The sequence below is a fragment of the Panulirus ornatus genome, chromosome 18, assembly GCF_036320965.1.
Source record: "Panulirus ornatus isolate Po-2019 chromosome 18, ASM3632096v1, whole genome shotgun sequence".
NCBI lineage: Eukaryota > Metazoa > Arthropoda > Malacostraca > Decapoda > Palinuridae > Panulirus > Panulirus ornatus.
In genome coordinates this window covers 54,183,082-54,209,792 of record NC_092241.1, presented here as the reverse complement: position 1 = coordinate 54,209,792, position 26,711 = coordinate 54,183,082, and the positions used below count along the sequence as shown (strand labels likewise).

The following is a 26,711-nucleotide window of genomic DNA, read 5'->3' as shown; positions in this document are numbered from 1 at the left end:
GAAGTAAGACACCATGAAAATAAAACCTCGTACTCTTATATAAAGGAGATCCTTAACTCTCTCCCTTTGCCACTCCCTGTAACTCACATCTGACGGAGCTTCTTTTTCTCCTGTGGCGTCTCAGGATGCAGGCGATGATGGCGATATTGAGGGCCAGGAGAGCCACGGCAGACATGACCACCACCAGGAGGAGGAGGCTAGTCAGGCGGTAGGTGCCTCCCGGGCCAGTGGTCGCTGAACTCCCTGTTGACGACAGCAAGACAGGCTGTACTCGCCAAAGTAATCTGCTTGTGTAAGCTTATTGCACATTACGGTCGGGTAGACTGTCTTGGATGTGTGTCTGTTTTCGCTGTCTCTTTGTGTGTTTGTGGTCTCTGTGTATGTCCTTCTGGTCATGTCTGTGTGTGTGAGAATACTGTTTTGTGTGTTATTGGGAGAGAGATTCATACACGTATTGTCCCGTTCCTTGACCTTGTACATATATATACCATGTATTCAATCCTGTATGTGTATACAAACACACATACGCACCCCATCCTAAGCCAGGTGCCCATTTATCGACCAGCCACGGAGGAGGATGAACACCTGAATTGGGGGTGTGAGCCGATTACTGCACCCAGGATTCGAACCCGTACAGGACCGGACCCCAAGCGGGCCCGTTCTAACTATTAGTCAGTACCTCTAATCGCTACACCACGGAGACTGTGTATGTATATGTACGTGATTATTAGTTCCGAGGAGAAAGTTTTACGCACGTGTTGCCCCGTCTCTTGACCTTGTATGTATAAAATGTATACACACAAATATACACATCCTAGCTTACGCCAGGTACCTGATCATCGACCAGCGACAGAGAGACAGAATAAGCAACTGGGTTGACTGTCGTCTGGCTGCCTTCTATATGAAAAGCGCTGCCGGTTCTCAGAAATGCTGGAAGGGCGAAAAAGAGGACTGTAATGTACTGAGGATTGAGATTAAAAAAGTTTACCCTCAAACGAAAACGGATCCCATCCACAACATGGTGAGGGAGGGAAGCGTGCATTGCAGTGATACCAGCTGCTGCAGACTTTGCAAGAATATGTATGGGTCGGCCTCATATTGTCTGCATGATCAATAGAGATGAAACGCTTCTGTCTTATATGAAGTACTGTTGTATAAGTAATCAAGAACACAAGAACTGATGACAAATACATTATTATTACTCAAATATCTAACGTAGACTAGAAATGCTGGTGACTCACCCAGTGTGGTAACTGTGATGGGTGGTGTGACGTAGCGGGAACCCCCTTGGTCGTTCCTCGCTTGGACACTAAAGTTATACTCGACGCCTGGAGACAGTCCTGAGACCCTGGCCTCAGTGGCACTACCCTCAGAGATGTTGACGTACTGGCGGAGTTGAGGAGGCAGTAGAACAACACATAAGCGAAGACTTCAGTACAAAAAAAGTTTCTTTTTGAGCCAGCAAACAATCAAAACAATAGGAACAAAAATGGAAGCGAAGCAAGAGAGTGTGTATAGAGGAACGCAAGGAAGCTATGCATGAATTCACCAGAGTTGTGGACTTGTGGAACAACTTGGAAGTATGAAGTGTGGAATATATGACATTTCCTGTCATTCCTGATGTCCGTGCCAGACATTTACCTGGTAGAGTAGCGTGCCGGCCGCCCTGTACCTCACGGTGAAGCCAACAGGCATCTCATCCTCAGGGTTCGGCGACCAGCCTAGCGAAACAGACGCGTTGCTGATGCTGACGACCTGGTGATCGAAATGTAAAGGCTTAATTAAGCTTAGACCAGTTGTCATCACAATTAAAAGATCTTTGCATGCTATGGGTCTCTTGTTTTTCGACGGTCCGTTGTCTAGTTCATGTCTAGAATAGGTCGGTAATGGATAGGATGATGTATGTGTAAGATCTGAAGCACACAAATTGACATCATGTAAGTATTCGCTCATACATTTATAATAAATAGGTATATGTTCTCTCCCAACCCTGAACTAAATGCCGTAATACAGGGTATTGACGTGAGCAGTAAATTACTTTATGAATTTTCATTTTTTTTTTAATACCGACTAGCTAATGAGATGTTTTGGTGGCACTGATGGTCAAGCCTCATTTAGGAGGGCTGGGTATAGAGACAACTTTCTCTCCACTCATTTTTGAAATAAGACCAGCCGATGCGTACAACATAGTGTTTTAACGTTGGAGTAATCAAAATTATATATTTGAGGTTGATAATGGCAGATGTTACGTTAATGAAACGTATCGGAGATGCGCGTATTTTAGGTGAATTCAGAAAAAAAAATTAGGTTTCACTTTCCAGAGCAGAAGAGAATCATGGTAGGACACTGGGAGTGAACACTCCATCATGACTGTTTAGTTTAGTTAATCTGTATAGACTTTATATGGTACTGGTTGTGGAAGTGATCCTTATGTAAAGAGAGTCATTAAAAACCTTAATGCAGGTCGAAGTAGGAGAAATCCTGAAGAATAAGGAAGTCATTCACTGAATCACCCTGTATTATTATATGCCTTGGTACGAGACTCAAGTGTTGGAAAATTTTAAGATAGTGATTGTTCACCGAAAGTTTCAAACAAATGTTATAGAAGGGAGTGGTACTTGACCACTGTATGAGAGACAAAATGAGTTCCGAGTGCATACAAATCTATGAAGTTAAAATTTTTTCATATCCGTTCTTTATTTCCCACCTTACCGAGGAACAGTCAGGATAAACAATTGATCCTTAGATGAATATAAAGAAATGATGATTTATGTTTATGATTATCAGAGTCTGTAAAGCACTGAAGTACTTACGGTGAAGTTAGTGGGTTGCTGGGGTGGCTTGGGAGGGTGGAGAGTGAGGATGGTAGCGCCGGAGCCTAGCACGTTGGTGGCGGAGCACCGGTACTGGCCATAGTCCTGCGGTGTCACGCCTCCCACCTCCAGCACTGACGCCCACAGCACCAGTCCGTCCACGAGCTGTTCACGTAGTACATTTCTTAAAAAAATCTAGTCTCGGGTTAGAGAAGTCCGCTCACAGAATTTAGGATGCTATAAATCATGCTTAAGGGTTGCAAGATAAGCTCAAGGGGTAAATTTAGGGTAGATCCACGTATAAAATCTAGTTTAAGGGTAGGGAATTTAAGTCAGGGCACTGGGCGTCTATATCTTATGGGGGTTTTACAAAATCGATTGGCACAAAAGGTTTCTGGTTATATGCGCTTGACAAACCACGAAACCAACTAAAACTAATTCTTCCATAGCAATATTCTATATACCATTTATTTTTATTTTGAAAAATATTGTTGAAGGTGATGTACAATAGGTGTTATGAATAGCAATATTAAACCATATTTATGAATAACCGACTAACATACATAGGCATAACTCTTACATTTGGGAAATATGCATAATAACATTATTTCTTGAAAACATTTGGGTAGCAGACGGTAGCTAGTTAGCTACTGGTGTTCAGGAGAATCTTGATTATCGCTTGGGTGATTACACAGATTCGTAAAGTTCATTTTGAATCATAGTTGTAAGTTTTGTTCTAAATATCATACGTTTTATATGAATGCGCTATTGCTTTATAAAGTTCTCAGAATTTCCTGTCTGGGTTGACTAAACATCGTGCGTTTTCTATAAATGTGCTGTTGCCTTACCCATGTTCCCGAACTTTCCTGTCTGGTTGACTCAAAATAGTGTCCAGTCTCGACTCACCTCTGGCTTCCGGATGTTATACTTGTCGTCGCTGTGGATGTCGCGACCATCTTGAGTAGTCCACACGAAGGATGGTGACGGGGCCGCCCTTACATGACAGACGAGTTGCCCTCTGCCTCCCAGTGCCGCCCAGGACCCGCTTGAACCTACTCCCTCCTCAGCTAACGCCACAGGTTCTGAGAGTGGTGGTGAGGGCGATGAGCATTTACATACATTGCATTGGATATCTCGAAGACTGTCTGCCGTTTTTGACAGCTGGTTGGATATTCTACATCCTTCATATTGCATTATACAGGACCATCTCAGGATATATCCTGATGTGTTGTTCTCATCCTAGGCTAAGAAGAGCAGGGAATATGATCAGAGATTGCTTTAGGAAGGTACAGTGGGGGATGCTAGCTACCGCGCAGAGCAGGGGTATGTTAAACTAGACTGACACGCTTCCGTGAGTTTTAGTATATTTTCATTGGATGCAAGGGACTAAGAACTCCCAAGTCGTATGATAGGACAGTGGTTAGAAACCCTTATGAAATAAGGGAAGGAAAGTCCTTTTATGGAATGTGTTCATGGACAGTTATAAATCTGTTAGTGCATAACAATTTCTTTCCTATCTTTGTCAGCTCAGATGGCACGGGCGACCGACACCCTAATCAAGACCATTTTATATAAACGATATATATATAAATATATATATATATATATATATATATATATATATATATATATATATATATATATATATATATATGTTGGAAAGTATCACAATTTTGCGCGTGATCAAGATATTCCTATGAGTCCACGGGGAAAATGGAACACGATAAGTTCCCACGTGCACTTTCGTGTAATAATCACATCATCAGGGGAGACACAAGAGAGAAATATAAGTCAGTAGATATACATCGAAGAGACGAAGCTAGGACGCCATTTGGTAAACATGTGATAAATGCGATGGAAATGATCAGAACATATTTAAAATTGACTCTTTAAGAGCTTGATTGAATATCATAAAGACGATTAAAATGAAATTTTAATACCAGATTTGTATTCTGCATGAAAAATACTTCTTTTAATGAGCCTTTGAAGGAAATCTACTTTGCTGACAAAAATGATAAAAATTGAAGATAATAGTTCGGATATTTTTTAGCTCAAAAGACTATTTGTTTCAAAATTTAAAGATAAGATACAAACACTTTTACACTTGAAATAATCATGGAAAATATATCATAATGCTCTCAGTTACCGACATATACTAATAAATACGATGCAGAGGAGAAAATATTTTAAAAACTGACTTCATTTAACAACTTAATAGATCGTTATAAAGACGATTAAACGAAATTTTAACATCATATTTCTATTCACCGTGACCAATACTGGTTATAGAGAGTATTTAAAGGAAATCTATTATTCCGACAAAAATTATAAAAATTGAAGGTAATAGTTTAGAGTATCTTTTAGCTCAAAAAAAACTTTTTGTTTCAAAAATGAAAGATTAGAAATTGAAGCTAGTCTATTCTTGAAATAATCATGGAAAATATGCATTGATACTCTTAGTCACCGATACGTATTCAGTAAATACGATGCAATAGAGCAGAATATATTTAAAGTTGACTTTATTTAAGAGCTTAATTGAACGTTATGAAGACGACTAAATTATATTGCTCTAACCACATTTGCATCCAGCGTGAAAAATACTTGTTTTAATGAGCTTTTAAAGGAAATCAGTTTTTCTGTCAAAAATGCAAAAATTTGAAAGGAATAGTCCAGGGATTTTTTAGCTTAAAAATCTTTTTGTTTCATGACTGAGAGATGCGATATTCCAACTATTCTACTCTTGAAATAATCAAGGAAAATATGTATTAATGCTTTTAGTCGCCGGTAAATACAATGCAAAGGAGCAGTATATATATTTGAAATTGACTTTCTTTAAGAGCTTCATTGAATGTCATGAAGACGACTAAATGATATTCTTACACAAGATTTGTATTCAGCATCAAAAACACTTCTTTTAATGAGCCTTTAAAGGAAATCTATTTTTCTGACAAAAATGCTAAAGATTTAAAGATTAAAAATACTTTTTAACTCGAAAAACTTTTTGTTTCAAAATTCAAATATAAGATATTCAAACACTTCTATACTTGAAATGATCATGGAAAATACACCTTAATGCTCTTAGTTACCGATATATACCAATAAATACGATGCAAAGGAGAAATATTTCAAAATAGACTTCATTTAATCGCTTAATTGATTTTTATAAAGACGAGTAAACAAAATTTTAACACCAGATTTGTATTCTCCATGAGAAATACTGCTTATAGTGAGTTTTTAAAGGCAATCTATTTTTCCGACAAAAATGATAAAAATTGAAGGTAATAGTTCAGGGTATTTTTTAGCTGAAAAAATTTTTTGTTTCAAAATTGAAAGATACGGTACTCAAACACTTCTATAATTGAAATAATCATAGAAACTATATGATAATGCTCTCAGTTACAGATATATACGTTGTTAAATACGATGCAATGGAGAAAATATCATAAATTTGACTTCATTTAACAGCCTAATTGATTAAAATAAAGATGAGTAAACGAAATTCTAACATCAGATTTGTGTTCACTAAGAAAAATACTGCTTATAGAGAGTTTTTAAGGGAAATCTATTTTTACGACAAAAATGATGAAAATTGAAGAGTATTTTATGGCTCAAAAAATTTCTTGTTTCAAAAATTAAAGATACGATATTCAAACTATTCTGTTCTTGAAATAATCAAGGAAAATATGTATTAATGCTCTTAGTCACCGATAAATACCCAGTAAATACAATGCAAAAGAGTAGAATATGTTTAAAATTGACTTTATTTAAGAGCTTAATTGAATGTCATGAAGAGGACTAAATGATATTTTTACCTCAGATTTGCGTTCAGCGTGAAAAATACTTCTTTTAATGAGCTTTTAAAGGAAATATATTTTCTGACAAAAATGCTAAAAATTTAATTTTTTAGCTCAAGAAACTTTTGATTAAAAATTGAAAGATACAATATTCAAACTTTTCTAATCATGAAATAATCATGGAAAATATGTATCAGTGCTCTTAGTCACCGATACATACCCAGTAAATGCGATGGAAATGAGCAGAACATATTTAAAATTGACTTTATTTAAGAGCTTAATTGAATATCATACAGACGATTAAATTATATTCTCACACCAACTTTGTGTTCAGCATGAAAAATACTTCTTTTGGTGAGCCTTTAAAGGAAATCTATTTTTCTGACAAAAATGCCAACAATTGAAGGTAATAATAGTTCAGGGTATTTTTTAGCTCTAAAAACGTTTTGTTTTGAAATTGAAAGATAGAATATTCAAGCACTTGTATACCTGAAATAATCGTGGAAAATATATCATAAAGCTCATGTTCACCGATACATATCCAGTAAATACGACGCAAAGGAGAAAATATTTTGAAATTGACATTATTTAACAGCATGATTGAATGTCATAAAGACGACGAAACGATATTTAAACACCAGATTTGTATTCAGCATGAAAAATACTTCTTATAGTGAGTTTTTAAAGGAAATCTATTTTTCCGACGAAAATGCCAAGTGCTCAAAAAAAATTTCGGTTTCAAAATTGAAAGATAAGAATATTCAAACATTTCTATACTTGAAATAACCTTGGAAAATAGATCATAACGCTCTCAGTTACCGATACATACTCAGTAAATACGATGCAAAGGAGAAAATATTTCAGTATTGACATGATTTAACAGCATAATTGAATGTCATAAAGACTACGAAACTGATATTTTAACACCAGATTTGCATTTAGCATAAAAAATACTTCTAATAATGAGCTTTTAAAGGAAATCCATTTTTCTGACAAAAATGCCAAAAATTGAAGGTTTTTTTTTTTTTTTTTAGCTCAAAGAACTTTTTGTGTCAAAATTGAACGATAAAATATTCCACCAATTCTCTACTTGAAATAATCATGGAAAATATATCATAACGCTCTATTACCGATACATACCCAGTAAATGCGATGCAAAATAGAAAATATTTAAAATTGACAATTTAAGAGCTTAATTGAACATTATAAAGACGACTAAAAAAGATATTCTAACACCAAATTTGTATTCAGCATGAAAAATACTTCTTTTAATGAGCTTTTAAAGGAAATCTATTTTTGGGGGGAAAAATTGTCGACCCTTGGCGGTCCGTGAATACGTCACGGTCTGGAATGTCAATCGTTATGCCACGTAAGTCCCCTTATTTATACCTATTGTTTTGTGTTTCTAGTTTCACTGGCCCTCTTGATCTCATTTTACCTAAAAAAATGCAAGTTTATATTTACTTTTCTTTGTGTATGTGTGTGCATAACTCCATATTGCCGTTTTCCTTATACATGATTGGACAGAAGACGGTGTACATAGTGAATGAAATATGTTGGCGGTGTTTGGATCGAATGCATTTTACGTTGGTTACCTTAACGGGATGTGTCCTAGACATGGGACTGCTCTAAGGGCGGGTGGTTGTAGCTGGTGGTTACTTACGTTTGACGATGAGTTTCGTCGTGGCTGGGGCGGGCGAGTTAAGGGCGCTACCGGTGGCCCGGCATTTGTAGACGCCCGTGTCCTCCCGTCGCGCGTTCGTCAGCATCAGCCGTGCCACGCCGTCGCCCGAGGCCAGAGTGTGGTTCCTGAAGGAGAGGGGGAGATGCGCCCGTAAGAGCTCAGAAGATGCTATGCACAGGATGGCTTCACGGTAGATAAATATGTTTTCTTCCCCCCCACGTTCTTAACCTCCTTGGGATAGGGAAGAAAGATTGCTACCTGCGTTGTTATCTCACCGAGTTGTGAAAGGCGATGGAGCCGGAGGAGGTGCGGGGTGGAGTTGTGAGAGGCGACCAGGAGAGCCGGAAAGCCCCGGGAGGTAGCCGGGGGTGGTGGGTAGCTGGAGGTGTGTGGTGGTGTCAGAAAAATCCTCCCCTCCTGTGTTTATCACTGTCTACAAGTAGTAATAGAAGAAGGAGCCAGGTCGAGGACTTTCATCATTACTATTTCATTTCTAATCCTGGTACAAAGATTATTTTTGACATTACGATTGTAAGACGTTACGAAGATTATGTTCCGGAACGAGGCTGGTTCGTGTTTAGTTTGAGGAATAGGAGTAAAGATGGACCAGTCTGCCATTAAAGACAAGTTGGCCGGCGTACTGGCCCAAGTCCTGGTTGATCTTTTGAACATCGACAATACTGAACCCCCAGCGGGCGGTCAGTGTGCAATCCAAGAAATGGGTGCGGGCGCGGTTCCTTCAGATGCCTGCTTTGTCTGCAGGTTTATATTCGGCCTTCCGTAAGAATCTCTCTCTCTCTCTCTCTCTCTCTCTCTCTCTCTCTCTCTCTCTCAGACTTCGCACTGACTCCATCTCGAGCCCTTTTTTTTTCCTTTCCTTTTTTCCTTAATGGAGGTAATGATATTCCTGGGCTTTAAAAGTGCAGGCAGAGTTTCTTGACGCAGTTGTCGTGTACTAAAAAAAAATCTCATATATATATATATATATATATATATATATATATATATATATATATATATATATATATATATATATATATACACACACACACACACACACATACATAGAGAGAGAGAGAGAGAGAGAGAGAGAGAGAGAGAGAGAGAGAGAGAGAGAGAGAGAGAGCCAGCCGAGACCTTCAAAGAGCTGTGACCGATGGTTGAGAACTGTTTTAATTACAAGACCCATTAGATGGGCCAACTTGGATTAACTTTGTTCTGGAAAACTTGTGTCTTAAGAAAAAAGAAACAAAAAAAAAGGTCCAGCGATCTCAGTACGTCTGGGTTGAAGTCAAGTTCGTCTCGAGCAGAATCTGTTGGCTGCTCGCAGATGAGGAGTAGGTGGGTGCAAGTGGTGTGAGGCCATGTTCTATAGTTAGTGGTAGGTGGGTGTAAGTGGTTTGAGATCGTGTTCTCTATTTTATGGGTAGGTGGGTGTAAGTGGTGTAAGACCGTGTTCTCTAGTTAGTGGTAGGTGGGTGCAAGTGGTGTGAGGCCGTGTTCTCTAGTTAGTGGTAGGTGGGTATCCGTGGTGATACAACTTGTTCTCTAACTTGTTTAGTGTCAAATTAATTTCTTTTTTTTTTTACGAGAAGTGAGTTTGACATTCATGGGGGCCCCGTCTCTCGAACCTTCTCTGTGTTGTGCACTTTGACCCATTCATCCACCACTCATACAATAAAAAACTACCACTTTTCATTTTATATTTTCTAACCAGTTTCTTGTTTGATTTCATATTATGTAATCTCTGGTTGTTTTATCCCTACGTATTCCGAAGAACTATCCACTATATACGTCATCAGACTGGTTTAAGGACTTAAATGAATGTGATCAGGTCACACCCCACTCTTCTCTCTTTCACGGTAGAAAGATATAAAACGTCTTTAGCATTTTCCCTGTAACTCATCTCGTCATAATTCTGGTAAAAAATTTTGTTGCCCTCCTCTGGACCTTCTCCATTAGCTCTTCTGTGCTTCTTTAGGTGTGGTGACTAAACATGAGAAGCATGTTACAGTTTTGGCTTGATTGGAGTTGCAAAATTTTATCCTTAAGCTTATTCCCCTCCATCTTCTACTCTTTTACTCTAAAAGTAATTTCAGGGAATCGCTTCTGACATGTGTAGTGTGTGTGTGTGTTGTGTGTGTGTGTGTGTGTGTGTGTGTGAGTGGTGTGTGTGTGTGTGTGTGTGTGTGTGTGTGTGTGTGTGTGTGTGTGTGTGTGTGTGTGAACACTCACCTCCTGGTCCAGGTGAGATGCGGTGTCGGGTTACCCCAGGCGGAGCACTGTATGTTGACGCTGTCTCCCTCAGCCACGGTAACACGCTCGGGGGCTTCCACGTCCTCCGGGCCATCTGGTGGCAAGAGTAACAAACATAAAGAAAACAGATTCCCTCTCGATCAACACAGTTGGTTGGTTGACGTGAAGGAGGAGGATACGTGTGTCGGGTGTGTGACAGACGGCCTTCCTGACACTTGGCAGTATCTCGTCGTACTAGTGTGTTGTCAGTTTAGAATATTACATAGAATGGTTGAGAGGGTGTTGACTTGTTCTATCCAGGTGCAGAAAGTGTTGTCCTGGTGATTATTAAAGCAGTCGTTGAGACGTGAAACAGGTGACTGAAGAATCACCCTTAAACATTGGAACTCTGCGTTTAAAGTGAATCTGTGGAACTTGGGAATATGAACATAATTTAGTGGAACTTGTGTGACATGAAAGAAAAAATGCGTAAAAGCAGAATAATGATAACAAAAGGAAAGAAGATGGAATGATGGGTCGTCTGCTCAGTAATTTTCTTGAGGAGAAAGTAGGAATCTCTTTAGCCTGGTTGAGGGCAACGATGCTATACCTAACTGAGAGCAACACCTCGAGGAGCATATCCCATTCTTGGCCTAACGTAAATTACAAAAATCTCCTCCCTGAGCTTATCCCAGTCATCCACTGCTCTTGTACTCTGAGAGTACATATCCCCATCTTTTCTTTCATAAGTTTCTTGCTCTGTTTCTTGTCGTGGAGTGTGGCGGCTCTGTCTCCTGCATCTTCCAAAGAACACACGTTCTCGCTGTCGACGTCGTCAGGGTGAGAGACGATCACCCTCCCTCCCTCCCTCTGATGACCGGGACCACCACAGCCAACCACACTCCCCGGCAGTGCTCGAGGTCGAGGCGACGCACCGAGACTTACGCTGGACGTTGAGGAAGAAGGAGGCGTTGATGGCGCCCCTCTGGCTGTAGGCACTGACGGTGTAGTTCCCGGCGTGGTCCTGGTTAATCCTGCCCAGCCGCAGTTCTCCACCCGCGCCCACCAGTACCTCCCGCCCACGACGCCACCAGTACCTGTAAGGGGACGGGTCTGGGTCACCGTCGCCGGCCTCTGCTGGGGTGGTGAGGATGGTGGAGGTGTGTGGCTTGGTGAGATGTGGTGGTGATGTGTGTGGTGCCGGAATGTGCTGATGGTGGAGTGTGGTAGGAGTCGTTTGTGGTGATAATGGAATGTGGTGGGGTGGTAGGATGTGAAGGAAGTGTGTGTGTGTGTGTGTGTGTGTGTGTGTGTGTTTGGTGATGGAATGTGGTAAGGGTGTTGTGTGGTGATGGAATGTGATAGGTGTGTTGTGTGGTGATAATGGGATGTTTCATCATTACACATGTGGTGTGATGGAGTTGTGGTCTAGATTTCTGTAAGGACTGCGATTGTGATGTCGCTGTAGTTTGATGGTGCGATGAGTGTGGTGGATTTTGTGGTGTTTTATGGCACTGTGGTATAGGGCTTGATGTAGTGTTATGGTACTTTTGTGTAATGGGCAGTGTGGCACATGAGCGCTGTAGGGTGGTAGTACTTTGTGTGTAAAGTGATAGAATGGTAAGTGATTCATAAGTGTGGAAGCCCATGCTTCGCTTCCCGCATTGATCATGGACTGAGATGTGTGTGTGTGTGTGTGTGTGTGTGTGTGTGTGTGTGTGTGTGTGTGTGTGTGTGTGTGTGTGTGTGTGTGTGTGTGTTTTCAAAGGCTGTGCTCTCTCTCTCCACAGAAAGAAAACTAGGAACGAAGTTTGTGAGGATAGATAAAAAGAAAATACTTCTGGAAGAACCAAAGGAAAGTTTGGTTCGAAACTTCTTGTGTTTTGGCTCTATCTGAAGCATTGACACTGTCCCCAGGACTGTCTGAGTATTGACACTGTCCTCAGGACTGTCTGAAGTATTGACACTGTCCTCAGGAGGCAGGAAGTCTTCGAGTTAGCAGGAGGGTAAGGAGGCTCTCACCTGACGGGGCCGGGGTTAGCGAAGGCTTTGGCTCGGATGACCAGCTCGGAACCCTCACGCACCACCAGGTGGGAGGAGGGCTTCTCCGTCCACACGGGCCCATCTGTCGCAGTTAGTGGGAGAGAAGAAAGAAATGGAGGATCAGAGAACATGTCACATGGGAGATATGCAAGGTACGCACGAAATAAGAACATGTCGGATATGAAGTGTGAACAGAGGGGCATGTTCATCATAGAGAACCTATAGGGTGTACGATACGAGAAAACATGTCAAACGTGAGCAGCGAACATCTTATATATATATATATATATATATATATATATATATATATATATATATATATATATATATATATATATATATATTGCTAGACACCAGTAAATTTTAACACCACTTACGTAAAACATTGAGAGTCATCTCCTCGTCGACGGAGGAGCCTATACCATTACTGGCCTCACATGTGTAGGTCCTCCCGTTGTCTTCAGCTGTCACCCTCACCTGCAGCTCCGACCTGAGGCAGAACCGGACGAAAAACTCATCAGATGAGAAAGCAAAAGACGCGAGTATAATTACCTTAAGTCTAACCCGAGGAAAACCCGAGGCAAACACAATTAACTGAGAGGACAAAATAAAAAAGAGAGAAAAAAAAGAGGCGAGTTGATCTGGGATGATGAAACGCAGGGGGTGGAAGGCATGGTGCGGTGTGTATATACAGATTACAGGGACGATTTGTACTGGAAGGGGAAGTATCCACTTGGCAGGTGCTCCTCCGGGCTAAACTGCCACTGCTGAGCGAGGAGTGGTTGAGACTGAGGAACGCAGACTTACGTATGGGATGAAATACGAAACACAGGCGAGGGTTTTTCAGGCGAGGAACAGCCATGAAGCTGAGGATTAGATATATATAGAGGAAGGAGAGATAGAAGAAGAGGCAAGATGAGGAGCTGTCATGAGGATGAGGATATGATAGAATAATGATGGAACGTGCAGGAGGCAATGGAGGTTGGCGGTCGTGAGTGGATATGAAGAAGACGAAGAAAATAGATGTGTTTAAATTTAGTCTCGTGTTGGGCGTACGCCGGGTTTTCGCTGGGAATTAAAAGAAATTCACGGGATGAAGGAAATTTGAGAAAGAAGAAAAAAAAAAAAAATTCCTCGGGTTCCTGACAGCTACAGACTGATTCATGAGTGAACGGGACAAGGAGAAACAGAGGACGGCGATTTTTTTTTTTTATTTCACCTTTGGAACAGTAACATTATCTTCAGGTAAAGAGCGAAAGCTTGCTGGCTTGTAACGCCGTGAGTTTAATGCACATACGCAATTAAGGCCTCTACAACTACTCTCACTACTTCCACCTCCAAAATCCTCGAATCTCTCCTCAACCGTCATTTTTTTTTCTTAACCGCCAGTGCATGAATTGATGAATCGTATTCAGCGACTACACGACACCACGGAAGCCCAGCTTAATGCTATTAGATCATCCGTACATGCTTAGTCCACGGAATATCGAACTCTTTCCTGTAATAGCTGTTGTTACGTGAGGTCGGGATAGAGGAAGAAGACATACTATTGTGCATCTAGGGTTGTAGGACTGTAAATCATCCCTAAACCTCACTATATATCACTGAGGAAGCTATCCTTCACTTCAGTCCTCAGTACCGGTTTGTGATGCTCTGTATCTTCTCTCCTCCTCATCATCATCTGGCCATTGTAAGTCTACTTCCATGGATACATTTTCTTCGTCTTGTGTTCGTGTTCCATATCTCGAGAAGACCTCCTCCTCCTCCTCCTCCTCCTCCTCCTCCTCCTTCTATTGGTTGGGACGAGAGCTACGTCTGAGCCAGTGGTGACCCTTCCACTCTTGTCGTGCTAGCTCTTCCACCTACCTGATACTGAACCCTCCAATCTCCTGGTACTGGATCTTCCAGTTTCGTGGTACTGGATCACCCAGTCTCAAGGTGTTGGATCCTCCAGCCTCATGGAACTGGATTCTCTAATCTCCTGGCATTGGTTCCTCCAGTCTCCTGGAACTGGATTCTCCAGTCTCTTGGTACTGGACCCCCCTAATCTCCTGGTACTGGAACCTTGGCTCACCTTGTGATGGAACCACCAAACGCGGCAGGGTCGGAGTATGAGATGGCCCCGTGCACAGTGGCTCCCTGTGACCTCCAGGTGATGTTGGCCGGGGGGAAGCTGGGGGAGGTCTGGCAGGACAGGTTGACCACCGACCCTTCCTGGCTAGTCCTTGGGGCAGCTGACCCCGACACCTCCCCTGGCGGAACTGTGGAGAACCAGGAATACGTGAGCACAGGGAAATGAAATGACCCCTTTGGAATTGCAAAAAAAAAGTGAGAGAGAGAAAAGAATTTATAGATAGAAGGTAGGTAGATAGATAGATAGATAGATGAATAGAGAGAGAGAGAGAGAGAGAGAGAGAGAGAGAGAGAGAGAGAGAGAGAGAGAGAGAGAGAGAGAGAGAGGATATCAGACTGTGAAGCTGGAATCTTACAGAGGACCGAGAGTTTGGTCGAGGTGACCCTTGGCGTCCCGCTGGCCGGACTGGTGACCTCGCATTTGACCTCTGACCCGTTGTCTGCAGGCGTCACCTCCACCTCGCCCCAGGCACGGCTCCTGGTGTCCCCGTGCGCCACCTCCGTCCTTACCAACCGACCGTTCTTGAAGATCCTGTTGAGGACAAGAGCTGGGAGTCTCCAGTCTAGAACGAAGGTGTACCGGTATTGACCATGATAATCTACGTCTACAGGGTTATATGCTGACCATGCTGTCAGCACGATGATGAACATTTCAGCATGGTTCAGACCTCTTTATCAGCATAGGCTGAGCTCAGGACACCGACTGGTGCAACAGAAGTCCCATGTACCTGATGGAAGGGGGCGGTTGACCTCCTTGGACAGAGCACGTCAGGTTGATCGATGTGCCAGCCACCACCTCTTTCGAAGCGTCACCCTCCAGCATGGGCGCGCCCACGGGCTCTGCGGCGGGCAAAGAGGGCAAAGATGAAACGAAGACGTCACGAAGAGGCCGCTTTTCTGCATATTTACTTGTGAAATTTTGCAGTGTAAAATTCTAGGTATATATATATATATATATATATATATATATATATATATATATATATATATATATATATATATATATATATATATATTTCTTTGCTGTTTCCTGCGATAGCGATGTAGCGTCAGGAACAGACGGAAAAGGGTCACATCCGCTGACATCCAGTCTCTAGCTGCCATGTGTAATGCACCGAAATCACAGATCCCTGTCGACAACCAGGCCCCACAGACCTTCCCATGGTGTACCATTTCACATGCCCTGGTTCAGTCCATTACACAGCACGTCGCCCCCTGAATACCACATCGTTCCAGTTCACCCTATTCCGTGCACGCATTTCACCTTCCTGCATGTTCAGACCTCGAATAAGCACGAGGGATGATAAGTACTTACTGGTAACGGTGAGAAGCATCGTCTTCCTCAGTGGGCTCCCTAAGGTGGGGTGGTGAGTCCGACACTCGACGAGCACCCGGTCCGCCGCCTGCCTGGTGCCCGCCAACTGCCGCCACACCAGCCTAGACCGCGTCACCCACCCGCCGCCGGAGTTGCCTCTCCTCACCTCCGCTGCCGGGGAGGCCACAGCCTCGCCTGTGGGAGGAACACTACGGGTATTAGTACTCACCGACTCTTGCTTACCAAAGCAATTATCATGATTACTATCCTCACAGTAATCATTGTTTCTGTTACACATATGAAGCTAAGGCAGCATCTGTTGTCAGTACAGTGATATAATATTTGTACAAAGAAGACGCTAGAATCCTGTCCCGTCATTAAGCTAAATTCTTATTGAAGTCTCGCGGAAAGATCCCTCCTTACTGGTCTATCCTATAGAAAACGCGGTATAATATGGCGTTAATGGGAGGGCCGTCTCAGCTAACACAGGATAAAAGTTGCAGGAATATGTAAGTGAGAGGGAGCAAGGAGCCAGAGAGTGATGGAATTATGCAGACAATGTGAAGAGGTGGAAAAGCTGTGTTACAGCAGAGAGAAAGTTGGCGAGATGAGGCCCAACGAGTGTAGAACTCCCTCCCCGTACAGTACGAGCAGGTAATGACACTCTTACCTTGGACTAGCCAGGTGAGGGTGGCCGGTGGGTTTGACTCGCTCGTCTCACACTGCATGGAGAGGGACCCGCCTTCCTCCATCCACGAGGACCCCTCCAGGCTCACCTGTGACGGCGGGTCTGCCGGGTAAAAGTGCCCCTCGCGATGAGCGAAGGTGTGGCCAGGAACACATAGGAAACGTTACTGGTCATTCAGATCCATTTTCATCTACTTTGTTGTGATTCCTGTTTATGGTACATAACACTGAATCCAACGTATCCTGCTACTTCTACTATTGCGAGCGATGACAATGATAGTAATGATAATAATGATATAGAATTTAATGATAATAATATTATTGATAATAGTAATGATAATAATAATGATATCAATGATAATAATAATAATGATGATAATAGTAACAATAATAATAGTAATGATAATAAAAATGATAATGCAATAATATTATTGATAATAATAATAATTATGATGATACTACTACTAATAATGTTATTATTTTTATAATATTACTAATGATACTACTAGTACTTCTAATTCTACTACTACTACTGCTACCACTACTAATAGTAGTAGCAGACTCGTTACAAATACATCATTCTCTCATGTTCGTTACAGCTTTTAACATGATTAACAACACGGTCTCGTATATTCGTAACAACACGGTTTTCGTATATTTGTCACAGTTTAAGATGATCCTCGTATATATTCGTCAAAGCGTAACATAACCCTCCTAAGTTTCGTTACAGCTTAACATGGTCTTCGTATATGCGTCAAAGCTTAACATTATCCTCCTATGTTTCGTTACAGCTTAACATGACCTTCGTATATTCGTCTCAGCTTCATTTTATCCCACATAAGTGAGAGCTTAACATGATCCTCAAACGAACGTTTGTTATAGCTAGTATATCACACAGCTAAGCCAAACCATTTAGCTGCCCCCTATTTATTTTTTTTTTTTTTTGGGGGGGGGGTCTTAGAAATCGCTTAATGATCCAAGAAGTTGTTTAAGATGATCTGAGGCATTAAGACGATCAGAGAAAGTGGGTTATATGGAGAAGAAAAAAGATCAGCCAAGTGCATCGAAAGTGAACTCCCTTATCTGTTATCAGATTCGTATAGGATATACATATACACGAAGGCCATATACGGAAAGATTGAGTTTTATAGAGAACTGTGTTTTCCCATGAAAACGTCTTTGAGTTGTATAATCAAAGCAACAAAGTACTTGCCGAAGAGAAGTTGCATTAATGCTATCATAAACATTCTCAGGACTTATTGTCGTAGTTAAGTTTCGTCCACGGGTCTTGCCCTAGGAAAGCCTAGCGTTCGAACTAGGATTCCAAAATCATTTAGCTGATAAGAAAATCAGTCCCACAAAATGACGCTCAAACCGAAGGTGAAACCAGACGTGAGCTTAAGAACCATTTGAAGAACAACGGTTTTGTTGACGGCTTTATTGTGTCTCCGTCTGACTCACAGTGGACGGTCAGCGTGACGTCAGCGACCAACGGGCGCTGGAGGAGGTCGCCGTCAACGCGACACTCGTACTGGTCGCCGTCCGCCGAAGTCGTCACTCTCAGCTGGAGGGTGTTGGTTGTCGCGCCGGAGGCGTCGCTGACGTAGGTGTCGTCCAGGAGGCTCCCGGCGCGGTACCACAGGACCGAAGGGCGTGGGTTGCCGCCAGGGGCGCGGCAGGTGAGGATGCGATGCTCCCCTGCGAGGAGCACCTCGCCTGTCTGATACCCACTGATGATGGGCGGGTCAGGAGGGTCTGTAAAGAGGAGAGACTACGTGTAAGTACGTAGGAAGGATACATAACAGAAGACCCTGTGGTCTATGACGAGGTTATCTGCCCGGGGGAAGAGTGTATGATAAAAACAGATAACAGAACACATGAATGCCTATGAAGACAACAGTAATTATATTCTATGTCCCCATGTGAAAACAGGTTATTATTATGAAAATAGAGGCAGAGTCTTTGTGATAATTCATTCTGCATGAAGGGCGGCAGAAGGTGCCATTAGTTCGTGAAGCTAGGAAAGAAAACGAAGATGTAAAGAGATACCTCGCTATTTTAGTATCGGTGATGTACACTGTATCACCGTTTAATCTTGCGCTCTTTCGACATAGGACATTTTAGTTATCTGACATGACAGTTCTAGAATTTTCCTGTCAAGATGGTAATAATATTTAGTGCACCTGTCTGGTAAACCAGCTACATATTTAGCTATTTGATTGGGAACTCTTGCAAAAATATTTCAAAAACCGATTATATTTTTGGGTTGAAAAATATTCTTTTCCTTTGTCTGTGCTGGAGATTCCCTCCATCATTTCAGGAGGTAAATTTGTTTCCACTTCATATTTGATATTGTCCTCTGGGGCACCATCGGGGTTTATCTATGCTCGTTTCACCGACTGCCAGTCACTCCCAAACCAGTGACTGCATTGAGAGAAGAGACTTGAGCTTCACCGACTCCATTTTAGATATGCGCGAATCTGGTGGTAGCTTGAAGAGCCTGTTACAGTGCTCCTGCCACAGTACTCCCTGGAGTGCGCCACAGCGATACATATATTAAATGACGTTACACATAGTGTAGCTGCTTTGAGGACTTCAGAGAAGTCTCCATTTTCTTTCTTTTTTACTTCTTGTTAGTTGAGACGGTATAGGCTATCTCATTATATATATATATATATATATATATATATATATATATATATATATATATATATATATGCTGATAACCTCGTGGTTATCAGCATATACTAGGTCACGCGCAATATTTTGCTATATATATATATATATATATATATATATATATATATATATATATATATATATATATATATATATATATGACCATCACACTAGTCCTTGAGAATTTTATAAAGGTTTAATCACAGTTCAGCAGGAGTTTTTGGTATGGTGGGAATAGAATGTACAAGCCCTTGAGTTGGTGTTGGAATCTGAAGCTTTGTGAATCGTTTCCACCTGATCAGGCGAACTGTCTCCGCGAAACATGTCGTGTATTGTCAAGTTTGAATAAGCAGTCAGAAATTCGGGATGAATATAGACAAATATCCATTATATCTACCAATCCCGTAGGGGTGGATGAACACCTGGGTTGACTGTCACAGGCTTTATTTGTATGTAAATTTGTAGCTTATCATATTTCAAAAAAGTCGGTAGCATGCTTATGAATTTACTATACAAATTGGAAGCCAAATAATTCTATAGTTATAATTACAGTCCCTCAAGAGTAAGTAAAGGTAATAAAAATGATTTTTTTTCGGTCACAAATAGATTTATTTGGTAAAATAGTTTGATCGTCTTATATAACGTGCCGGTACGAAACTTTTTTTCTTTGTCTTTGGTCGAGTTTTGGCAAGTTCCTCCTCCGCGTGGCAGTGCTCCAGTGGTCTTTTTAAACATGGGATCCTGACAAAGCCAATTGTAAATGTATACTTATAAACTAAAGGTGCTCGTTCTCATGTGAATTACATCAGGTTAAAGTAGTTTAGGTTAGATTCCCATCTAAGTAAAAAATTTGCAAGAGCAATCGATCTTTCTTTTTTTCCTAGATTCTAAAAGACTGATTTTAATCGCCTTTTCCCTGATTTAGTTAAGTCTCTCCTGCTTTTGATGTCGGGCACCTAATTAGCAAGTTTACTGTATAACTTAAGTGCTGACACTCATCAAATATTCAACCGTACTTCCCGCTGAGTAATCAATAATTGATGGTTGATTAAGTGAGTCTAATTTGGCAAGATACTCATAAAACGTGACCATATTTGCGTACGTCACCGAGCATTACCACTTGCGTTGCCAAACAGAATGGCCGAGTCGTGTCGACACAAGCTTCGTTCGTAACTGGCAGGTGACGACGAAGCTGCTCACTTATCTATGAAGAATAAAGTAACAGACTTGTTAACGAAATTTATTGTGTAAAAGGGTACAATAAGTTAAGAACACCATAGGCAACTTCGATTAAAAGAGAATGAGTAAGTAATCTACATGAAAGAAAACGGTACATTTGTGAGCTTCAAGGGAAACTACGTCCCTTTGGATTGCTGAAGCCCGGCACTATTATTGTGTGATCAGATATCTCGATAATGAAAAGAAACATTCAAAAGTGAAAGACTAGAAATCATGTGTATCAAGAATATTAGAATTCCTAGATTTAAGCTTGAAATTTTCTGTTTTCTTTGATATAGATTTCTGTGGAATAAGTTAAGTTCTCCATGTGTGTGCAACAAAATTTCGATTCTTCGTCTTTGGTGCTAGTAACTGTGCTCAGCTGCTTAAAATTAGCTTTTAGTCTTTATGAAACCATTCTGTCAAGAGTCTACTTCATATATATCTTTGTTTTTATGTACTGAATGTATTAGTGGGGACCGTGTCGGAAATAAGTATATGGAATTGTACTTTATATGTTCTTGGTGAAACTGAAATGATTATTTCATCAAAATAAATTCAACCACGTCATTCATTAAATTAGCATTGTAAAAGACAGTTAGAGAGATTTTCCTGTTTCTTCGGGTATGTTAAGCAGCTAATGCTCATCAGGGTTATATAATCGTATGCATGTTAAGCAGTTAATGCTCCTCAGGGTTATATAATCGTATGCATGGCCGGCCCTAAGCTTTTCTAGGGCCACCTTCACCTTTCAAACTCTCCCCTCCTAAATTACGAAATGGGGGCGTGGGGAGGGGGGGTGTGCGTGCCTTTGGAGAATTAGAAAAAATATATGGTGTCTGGGACAGATTTTGCTGTTCTGAAGGCTGCTGTATGACGATCGGGGCTTTGAGCGCACAGAAAGGAAGAGCCAGCCCTGGTCATACGGGAAATAGATTGGCCGGAAGAGTCGTGCTTTTATCATTAGTACAATTGTAAAGTTGAATTTCACGTGAAACTATATTCAGGGTTGACGTAAAGGTCTTTGCCTAGTGTGATATAAACTTCTGTTTGACGTTTTATGTCTTGCCACTAAAACGGTAAGCAGGAATGATACATTTTCTTCCACCGTGAACAGTATAACTGTTGAGTTCAAGAAAGTTTGATTGTTTTTTAATGAGAAGATTCGCAAATTTCAAACGGTGACAATATATGCAAAAAGTAGAAATTGTGCGTAAGAGACTTAAAAGTATATTTGTATTTGCTACGAAGACAAACTTTTCTATATTACCGTTAATATACCATATGAAAAAGTGAATGTTTCTAGTGTTTTTACGATTTTATCTGGTTTATTTTGTAATTTTCTGTGAGTGAGATGATTTTTTTTTTTTCCAAATACAAACCTTTTGAATCTATAGAAATATAAATCCTTCTGAATCTTAAATTAATAGTTGTTGATACGAGACTTCTATTATTATTTCTCCTTATTCCCCCTAACACGGTGCTTGCTTCCACACAACAATCCTCATTTCATCCCTTGAGAACGTCGTGCAAAGCATAATGAAGTTGTAAAGTCACGGAACACACCGACGACTGTGGGGATCGTAATCATGTTAAAAAATATACACTCGGCAACACTCACGTTGGACGGAGAGGGTGAGGGAGACGACGAGGTCCGCTCCATCGTCAACGGCTGGGTGGACGGCCCGGCAGGAAACACTCTCGCCGTCATCCCGTGCCTCCACAGTAGTCACCACCTGGCTCCTTATGCTCCACCTGTGCGGCAGGGGAGAGGCCACCACATACGACTCCACCTGGGCTGTGTGGAGGCAAGCATCGTGTCAGGTGGGAGTAAGGAGAAATGATCAGGAGCCAACTGGAAACAGATTGTCGGAATAAGATCAGAGGTAATTGTGGCAGTGAGGAAGGAAGAAGTAATGACGTTTGAGTGATGAGTATGACGGAGGCAGGGGATGGTGTGAAGGGAGGGAGAGGCATACTATTATATTCACGTGGCTGTTCTGTAGGAGGGAGAACTACGAAATAAGATTAGATGTCTCTATTGTTAAATTGCATACGTGATACAAAATGCGATTCTTTATGGCTAGAAACTCAATTCAAGGTTAAATAGTATGAGAATTTTTTAATGAAGATTACAAGATATCTATGGTCTGGCAGAAAAAGTGAATGTGAAGCTTAGATTTTTTTTCTTTAAGTTATACCATGTATTGTTGTTTCAAAATGCTGCAGAACGTGTCAGTCGTTCTTCATATCCTTCTGAAAAATTCAGTTTCTGTAGCATCTTGAATTCTAGGTGGTCGTACGTGTGTCTTGTGAAGAATGCATGAAAAGAAGAGAAGCATTGCAGCTCAAAGCGAGTCTTACAACATCAAACAGAAAATGGTATTATTAGATGTAAATATCATATTCGAGTGCTCTGTCTGAACTGGCTTTGGTAGTCCTGAAGCTAATGTAGAGCATATTTACATCTTGATGGTAGAGCATGGAACCTGTTGAAGTTGTGCCAACGAACTGGATGCACTTGGTGACTATACGACACAGGAGAATGTCAAAAAAAGAGGTTACCTTACGATGGTTATATTATACCGACTGTGATGGTGATGGGTATATCCGTTATGCCAAGCCAGCAGCACTTACTTGAGATCACCTGGATCGACTTTATGGTGTTTCAGAGTTGTAACTTGACGCTCACGGCCTCAGTGACCTTGGCGGATGATAGGGCCCAAATACCCTACCATCTGTGCAGATGGTAGAGAGAGAGATGGGGAGTTGGTCGGTAGGGAGGGGAGGGAACCTCACCTGGGTCAACTTGGCGACCGGCCTTGTACCAGAGGAGCGTGGGCGGCGGGCGGGCGTCTGTGACGAGGCAGCGGAGGGTGATCTGGTCGCCGGCCTCCACCTCCAGCACCGAACCGTCGCTGTGGCCCTCAATGCTGATGCTTGCCGGTGCGTCTGGATCACCACACAGCCAGGACACACAACACACGGGGATATATATATATATATATATATATATATATATATATATATATATATATATATATATATATATATATATACGGATTACACATATGTTATTACATATGAGAGAAATAACTGGATTAAACTTGTTTTACGTGAGTATATACCACGAATCAGGTGAGGCAGTTACCCCTCACAGGACTGTGAAATTCAGTCACTTGATCCTAACTTCCAAGGGTTGGAAAGACGACGTATAATAAGTCATCCTTTATATATCTGATGATCATGACTCCCACCATTAACTAAAGTATTCGGAAGCCAAATGGCACCAAGAGCCTTCATTTATTTGTATTTACTGTGATCAGACTAACTGCACAACTAACATATTAAATCTTGCTTCCACTCCTTGACCCCTAAGGTGAACGGAGGAGAAATCATTTCTCTCCTTCATCTGTCTCTGATTTCATGATTCTGTTATATCTGCTTCTCCCTGCCAGAACACTTCCACATTCAACCCTCACCAAGAACCCCTCCACATCCAACCCTCACCAGAACACCTCCACATCCAACCCTCACCAGAACCCCTCCACATCCAACCCTCACCAGAACACCTCCACATCCAACCCTCACCAGAACCCCTCCACATCCAACCCTTACCAGAACACTTCCACATCCAACCCTCACCAGAACACCTCCACATCCAACCCTCACCAGAACACTTCCACATCCAGTCCTCACCAAGAGCAACTCCACATCTCACTCTTACCAAAACCCCTCCATATCGAACCCTCACCAGAACACTTCCACATCCAACCCTCACCAAGAACAACACATCTCACTCTTACCAGAACCCCTCCATATCCAACCCTCACCAAGAGAACCTCCACATCCAACCCTCACCAGAACACTTCCACATCCAACCCTCACCAGAACACCTCCACATCCAACCCTCACCAGAACACTTCCACATCCAATCCTCACCAAGAGCAACTCCACATCTCACTCTTACCAAAACCCCTCCATATCGAACCCTCACCAGAACACTTCCACATCCAACCCTCACCAAGAACAACACATCTCACTCTTACCAGAACCCCTCCATATCCAACCCTCACCAAGAGAACCTCCACATCCAACCCTCACCAGAACACCTCCACATCCAACCCTCACCAGAACCTCTCCACATCCAACCCTCACCAGAACACCTCCACATCCAACCCTCACCAGAACCTCTCCACATCCAACCCTCACCAGAACACCTCCACATCCAACCCTCACCAGAACACCTCCCCATCCAACCCTCACCAGAACCCCTCCACATCCAACCCTCACCAGAACACCTCCACATCCAACCCTCACCAGAACCCCTCCACATCCAACCCTCACCAGAATACCTCCACATCCAACCCTCACCAGAACCCCTCCACATCCAACCCTCACCAGAACACCTCCACATCCAACCCTCACCAGAACCCCTCCACATCCAACCCTCACCAGAACCCCTCCACATCCAACCCTCACCAGAACCCCTCCACATCCAACCCTCACCAGAACCTCTCCACATCCAACCCTCACCAGAACCTCTCCACATCCAACCCTCACCAGAACACCTCCACATCCAACCCTCACCAGAACCCCTCCACATCCAACCCTCACCAGAACACCTCCACATCCAACCCTAACCAGAACCCCTCCACATCCAACCCTCACCAGAATACCTCCACATCCAACCCTCACCAGAACACCTCCACATCCAACCCTCACCAGAACCTCTCCACATCCAACCCTCACCAGAACACCTCCACATCCAACCCTCACCAGAACACCTCCACATCCAACCCTCACCAGAACACTTCCACATCCAACCCTCACCAGAACCCCTCCACATCCAACCCTCACCAGAACACTTCCACATCCAACCCTCACCAAGAACAACACATCTCACTCTTACCAGAACCCCTCCATATCCAACCCTCACCAAGAGAACCTCCACATCCAACCCTCACCAGAACACCTCCACATCCAACCCTCACCAGAACCTCTCCACATCCAACCCTCACCAGAACCTCTCCACATCCAACCCTCACCAGAACCTCTCCACATCCAACCCTCACCAGAACCTCTCCACATCCAACCCTCACCAGAACACCTCCACATCCAACCCTCACCAGAACACCTCCACATCCAACCCTCACCAGAACCCCTCCACATCCAACCCTCACCAGAACACCTCCACATCCAACCCTCACCAGAACCCCTCCACATCCAACCCTCACCAGAATACCTCCACATCCAACCCTCACCAGAACCCCTCCACATCCAACCCTCACCAGAACACCTCCACATCCAACCCTCACCAGAACCTCTCCACATCCAACCCTCACCAGAGCACTTCCACATCCAACCCTCACCAGAACCCCTCCACATCCATCCCTCACCAGAACCTCTCCACATCCAACCCTCACCAGAACACTTCCACATCCAACCCTCACCAGAACCCCTCCACATCCAACCCTCACCAAGAACAACACATCTCACTCTTACCAGAACCCCTCCATATCCAACCCTCACCAAGAGAACCTCCACATCCAACCCTCACCAGAATACCTCCACATCCAACCCTCACCAGAACACCTCCACATCCAACCCTCACCAGAATACCTCCACATCCAACCCTCACCAGAATACCTCCACATCCAACCCTCACCAGAACCTCTCCACATCCAACCCTCACCAGAATACCTCCTCCTCCAACTTACGAATGACGGTGAGGTTTGCCGCGGCCCAGATGGGCGGGTTGGTGAGGGAGGGTCCCACTTGACACTGGTACTCGCCGTCGTCGGTGAGGCTGACGCTGCTGATGAGGAGGTGGTGCTGCCCTCGCTCGGGGTCACCCAGGTAGGAGTAGCGCGGGTAACCCGGCACATGCCGCTGGAACCCTGTGGGGACATCCAGGCTGTTGGTGGTGGTAAGAAGTGGCTGTAGAGAGAGAGAGAGAGAGAGAGAGAGAGAGAGAGAGAGAGAGAGAGAGAGAGAGAGGGAATATATTGAAAAAATGATTTTATTCTTTTTTTTTACGGTAGATGGACAGGGATGCGCTAGGGAAGGGCTAACTATATATATATATATATATATATATATATATATAT

General features: G+C 42.6%; 1 protein-coding gene across 2 annotated transcripts in view; it reads right to left on the bottom strand.

The window, feature by feature from the left end:
* LOC139755108 (nephrin-like) overlaps positions 1–26,711 on the bottom strand; it is a 65,588-nt gene that overhangs the window by 6,907 nt on the left and 31,970 nt on the right. For both annotated transcript variants that reach the window (XM_071673240.1, XM_071673241.1), the window contains 19 exons: positions 26,322–26,501; positions 23,401–23,553; positions 22,223–22,399; positions 18,166–18,459; positions 16,688–16,807; positions 16,018–16,212; positions 15,431–15,542; positions 15,059–15,234; positions 14,644–14,830; positions 12,947–13,059; positions 12,549–12,651; positions 11,472–11,623; positions 10,527–10,641; positions 8,271–8,416; positions 3,720–3,895; positions 2,814–2,978; positions 1,642–1,755; positions 1,242–1,386; positions 88–243 (listed from right to left, as the gene is read on the bottom strand). In XM_071673240.1, the coding sequence (XP_071529341.1) occupies positions 88–243; positions 1,242–1,386; positions 1,642–1,755; positions 2,814–2,978; positions 3,720–3,895; positions 8,271–8,416; positions 10,527–10,641; positions 11,472–11,623; positions 12,549–12,651; positions 12,947–13,059; positions 14,644–14,830; positions 15,059–15,234; positions 15,431–15,542; positions 16,018–16,212; positions 16,688–16,807; positions 18,166–18,459; positions 22,223–22,399; positions 23,401–23,553; positions 26,322–26,501 (2,979 nt within the window). The remainder of the gene's footprint in view (positions 1–87; positions 244–1,241; positions 1,387–1,641; positions 1,756–2,813; positions 2,979–3,719; positions 3,896–8,270; positions 8,417–10,526; positions 10,642–11,471; positions 11,624–12,548; positions 12,652–12,946; positions 13,060–14,643; positions 14,831–15,058; positions 15,235–15,430; positions 15,543–16,017; positions 16,213–16,687; positions 16,808–18,165; positions 18,460–22,222; positions 22,400–23,400; positions 23,554–26,321; positions 26,502–26,711) is intronic.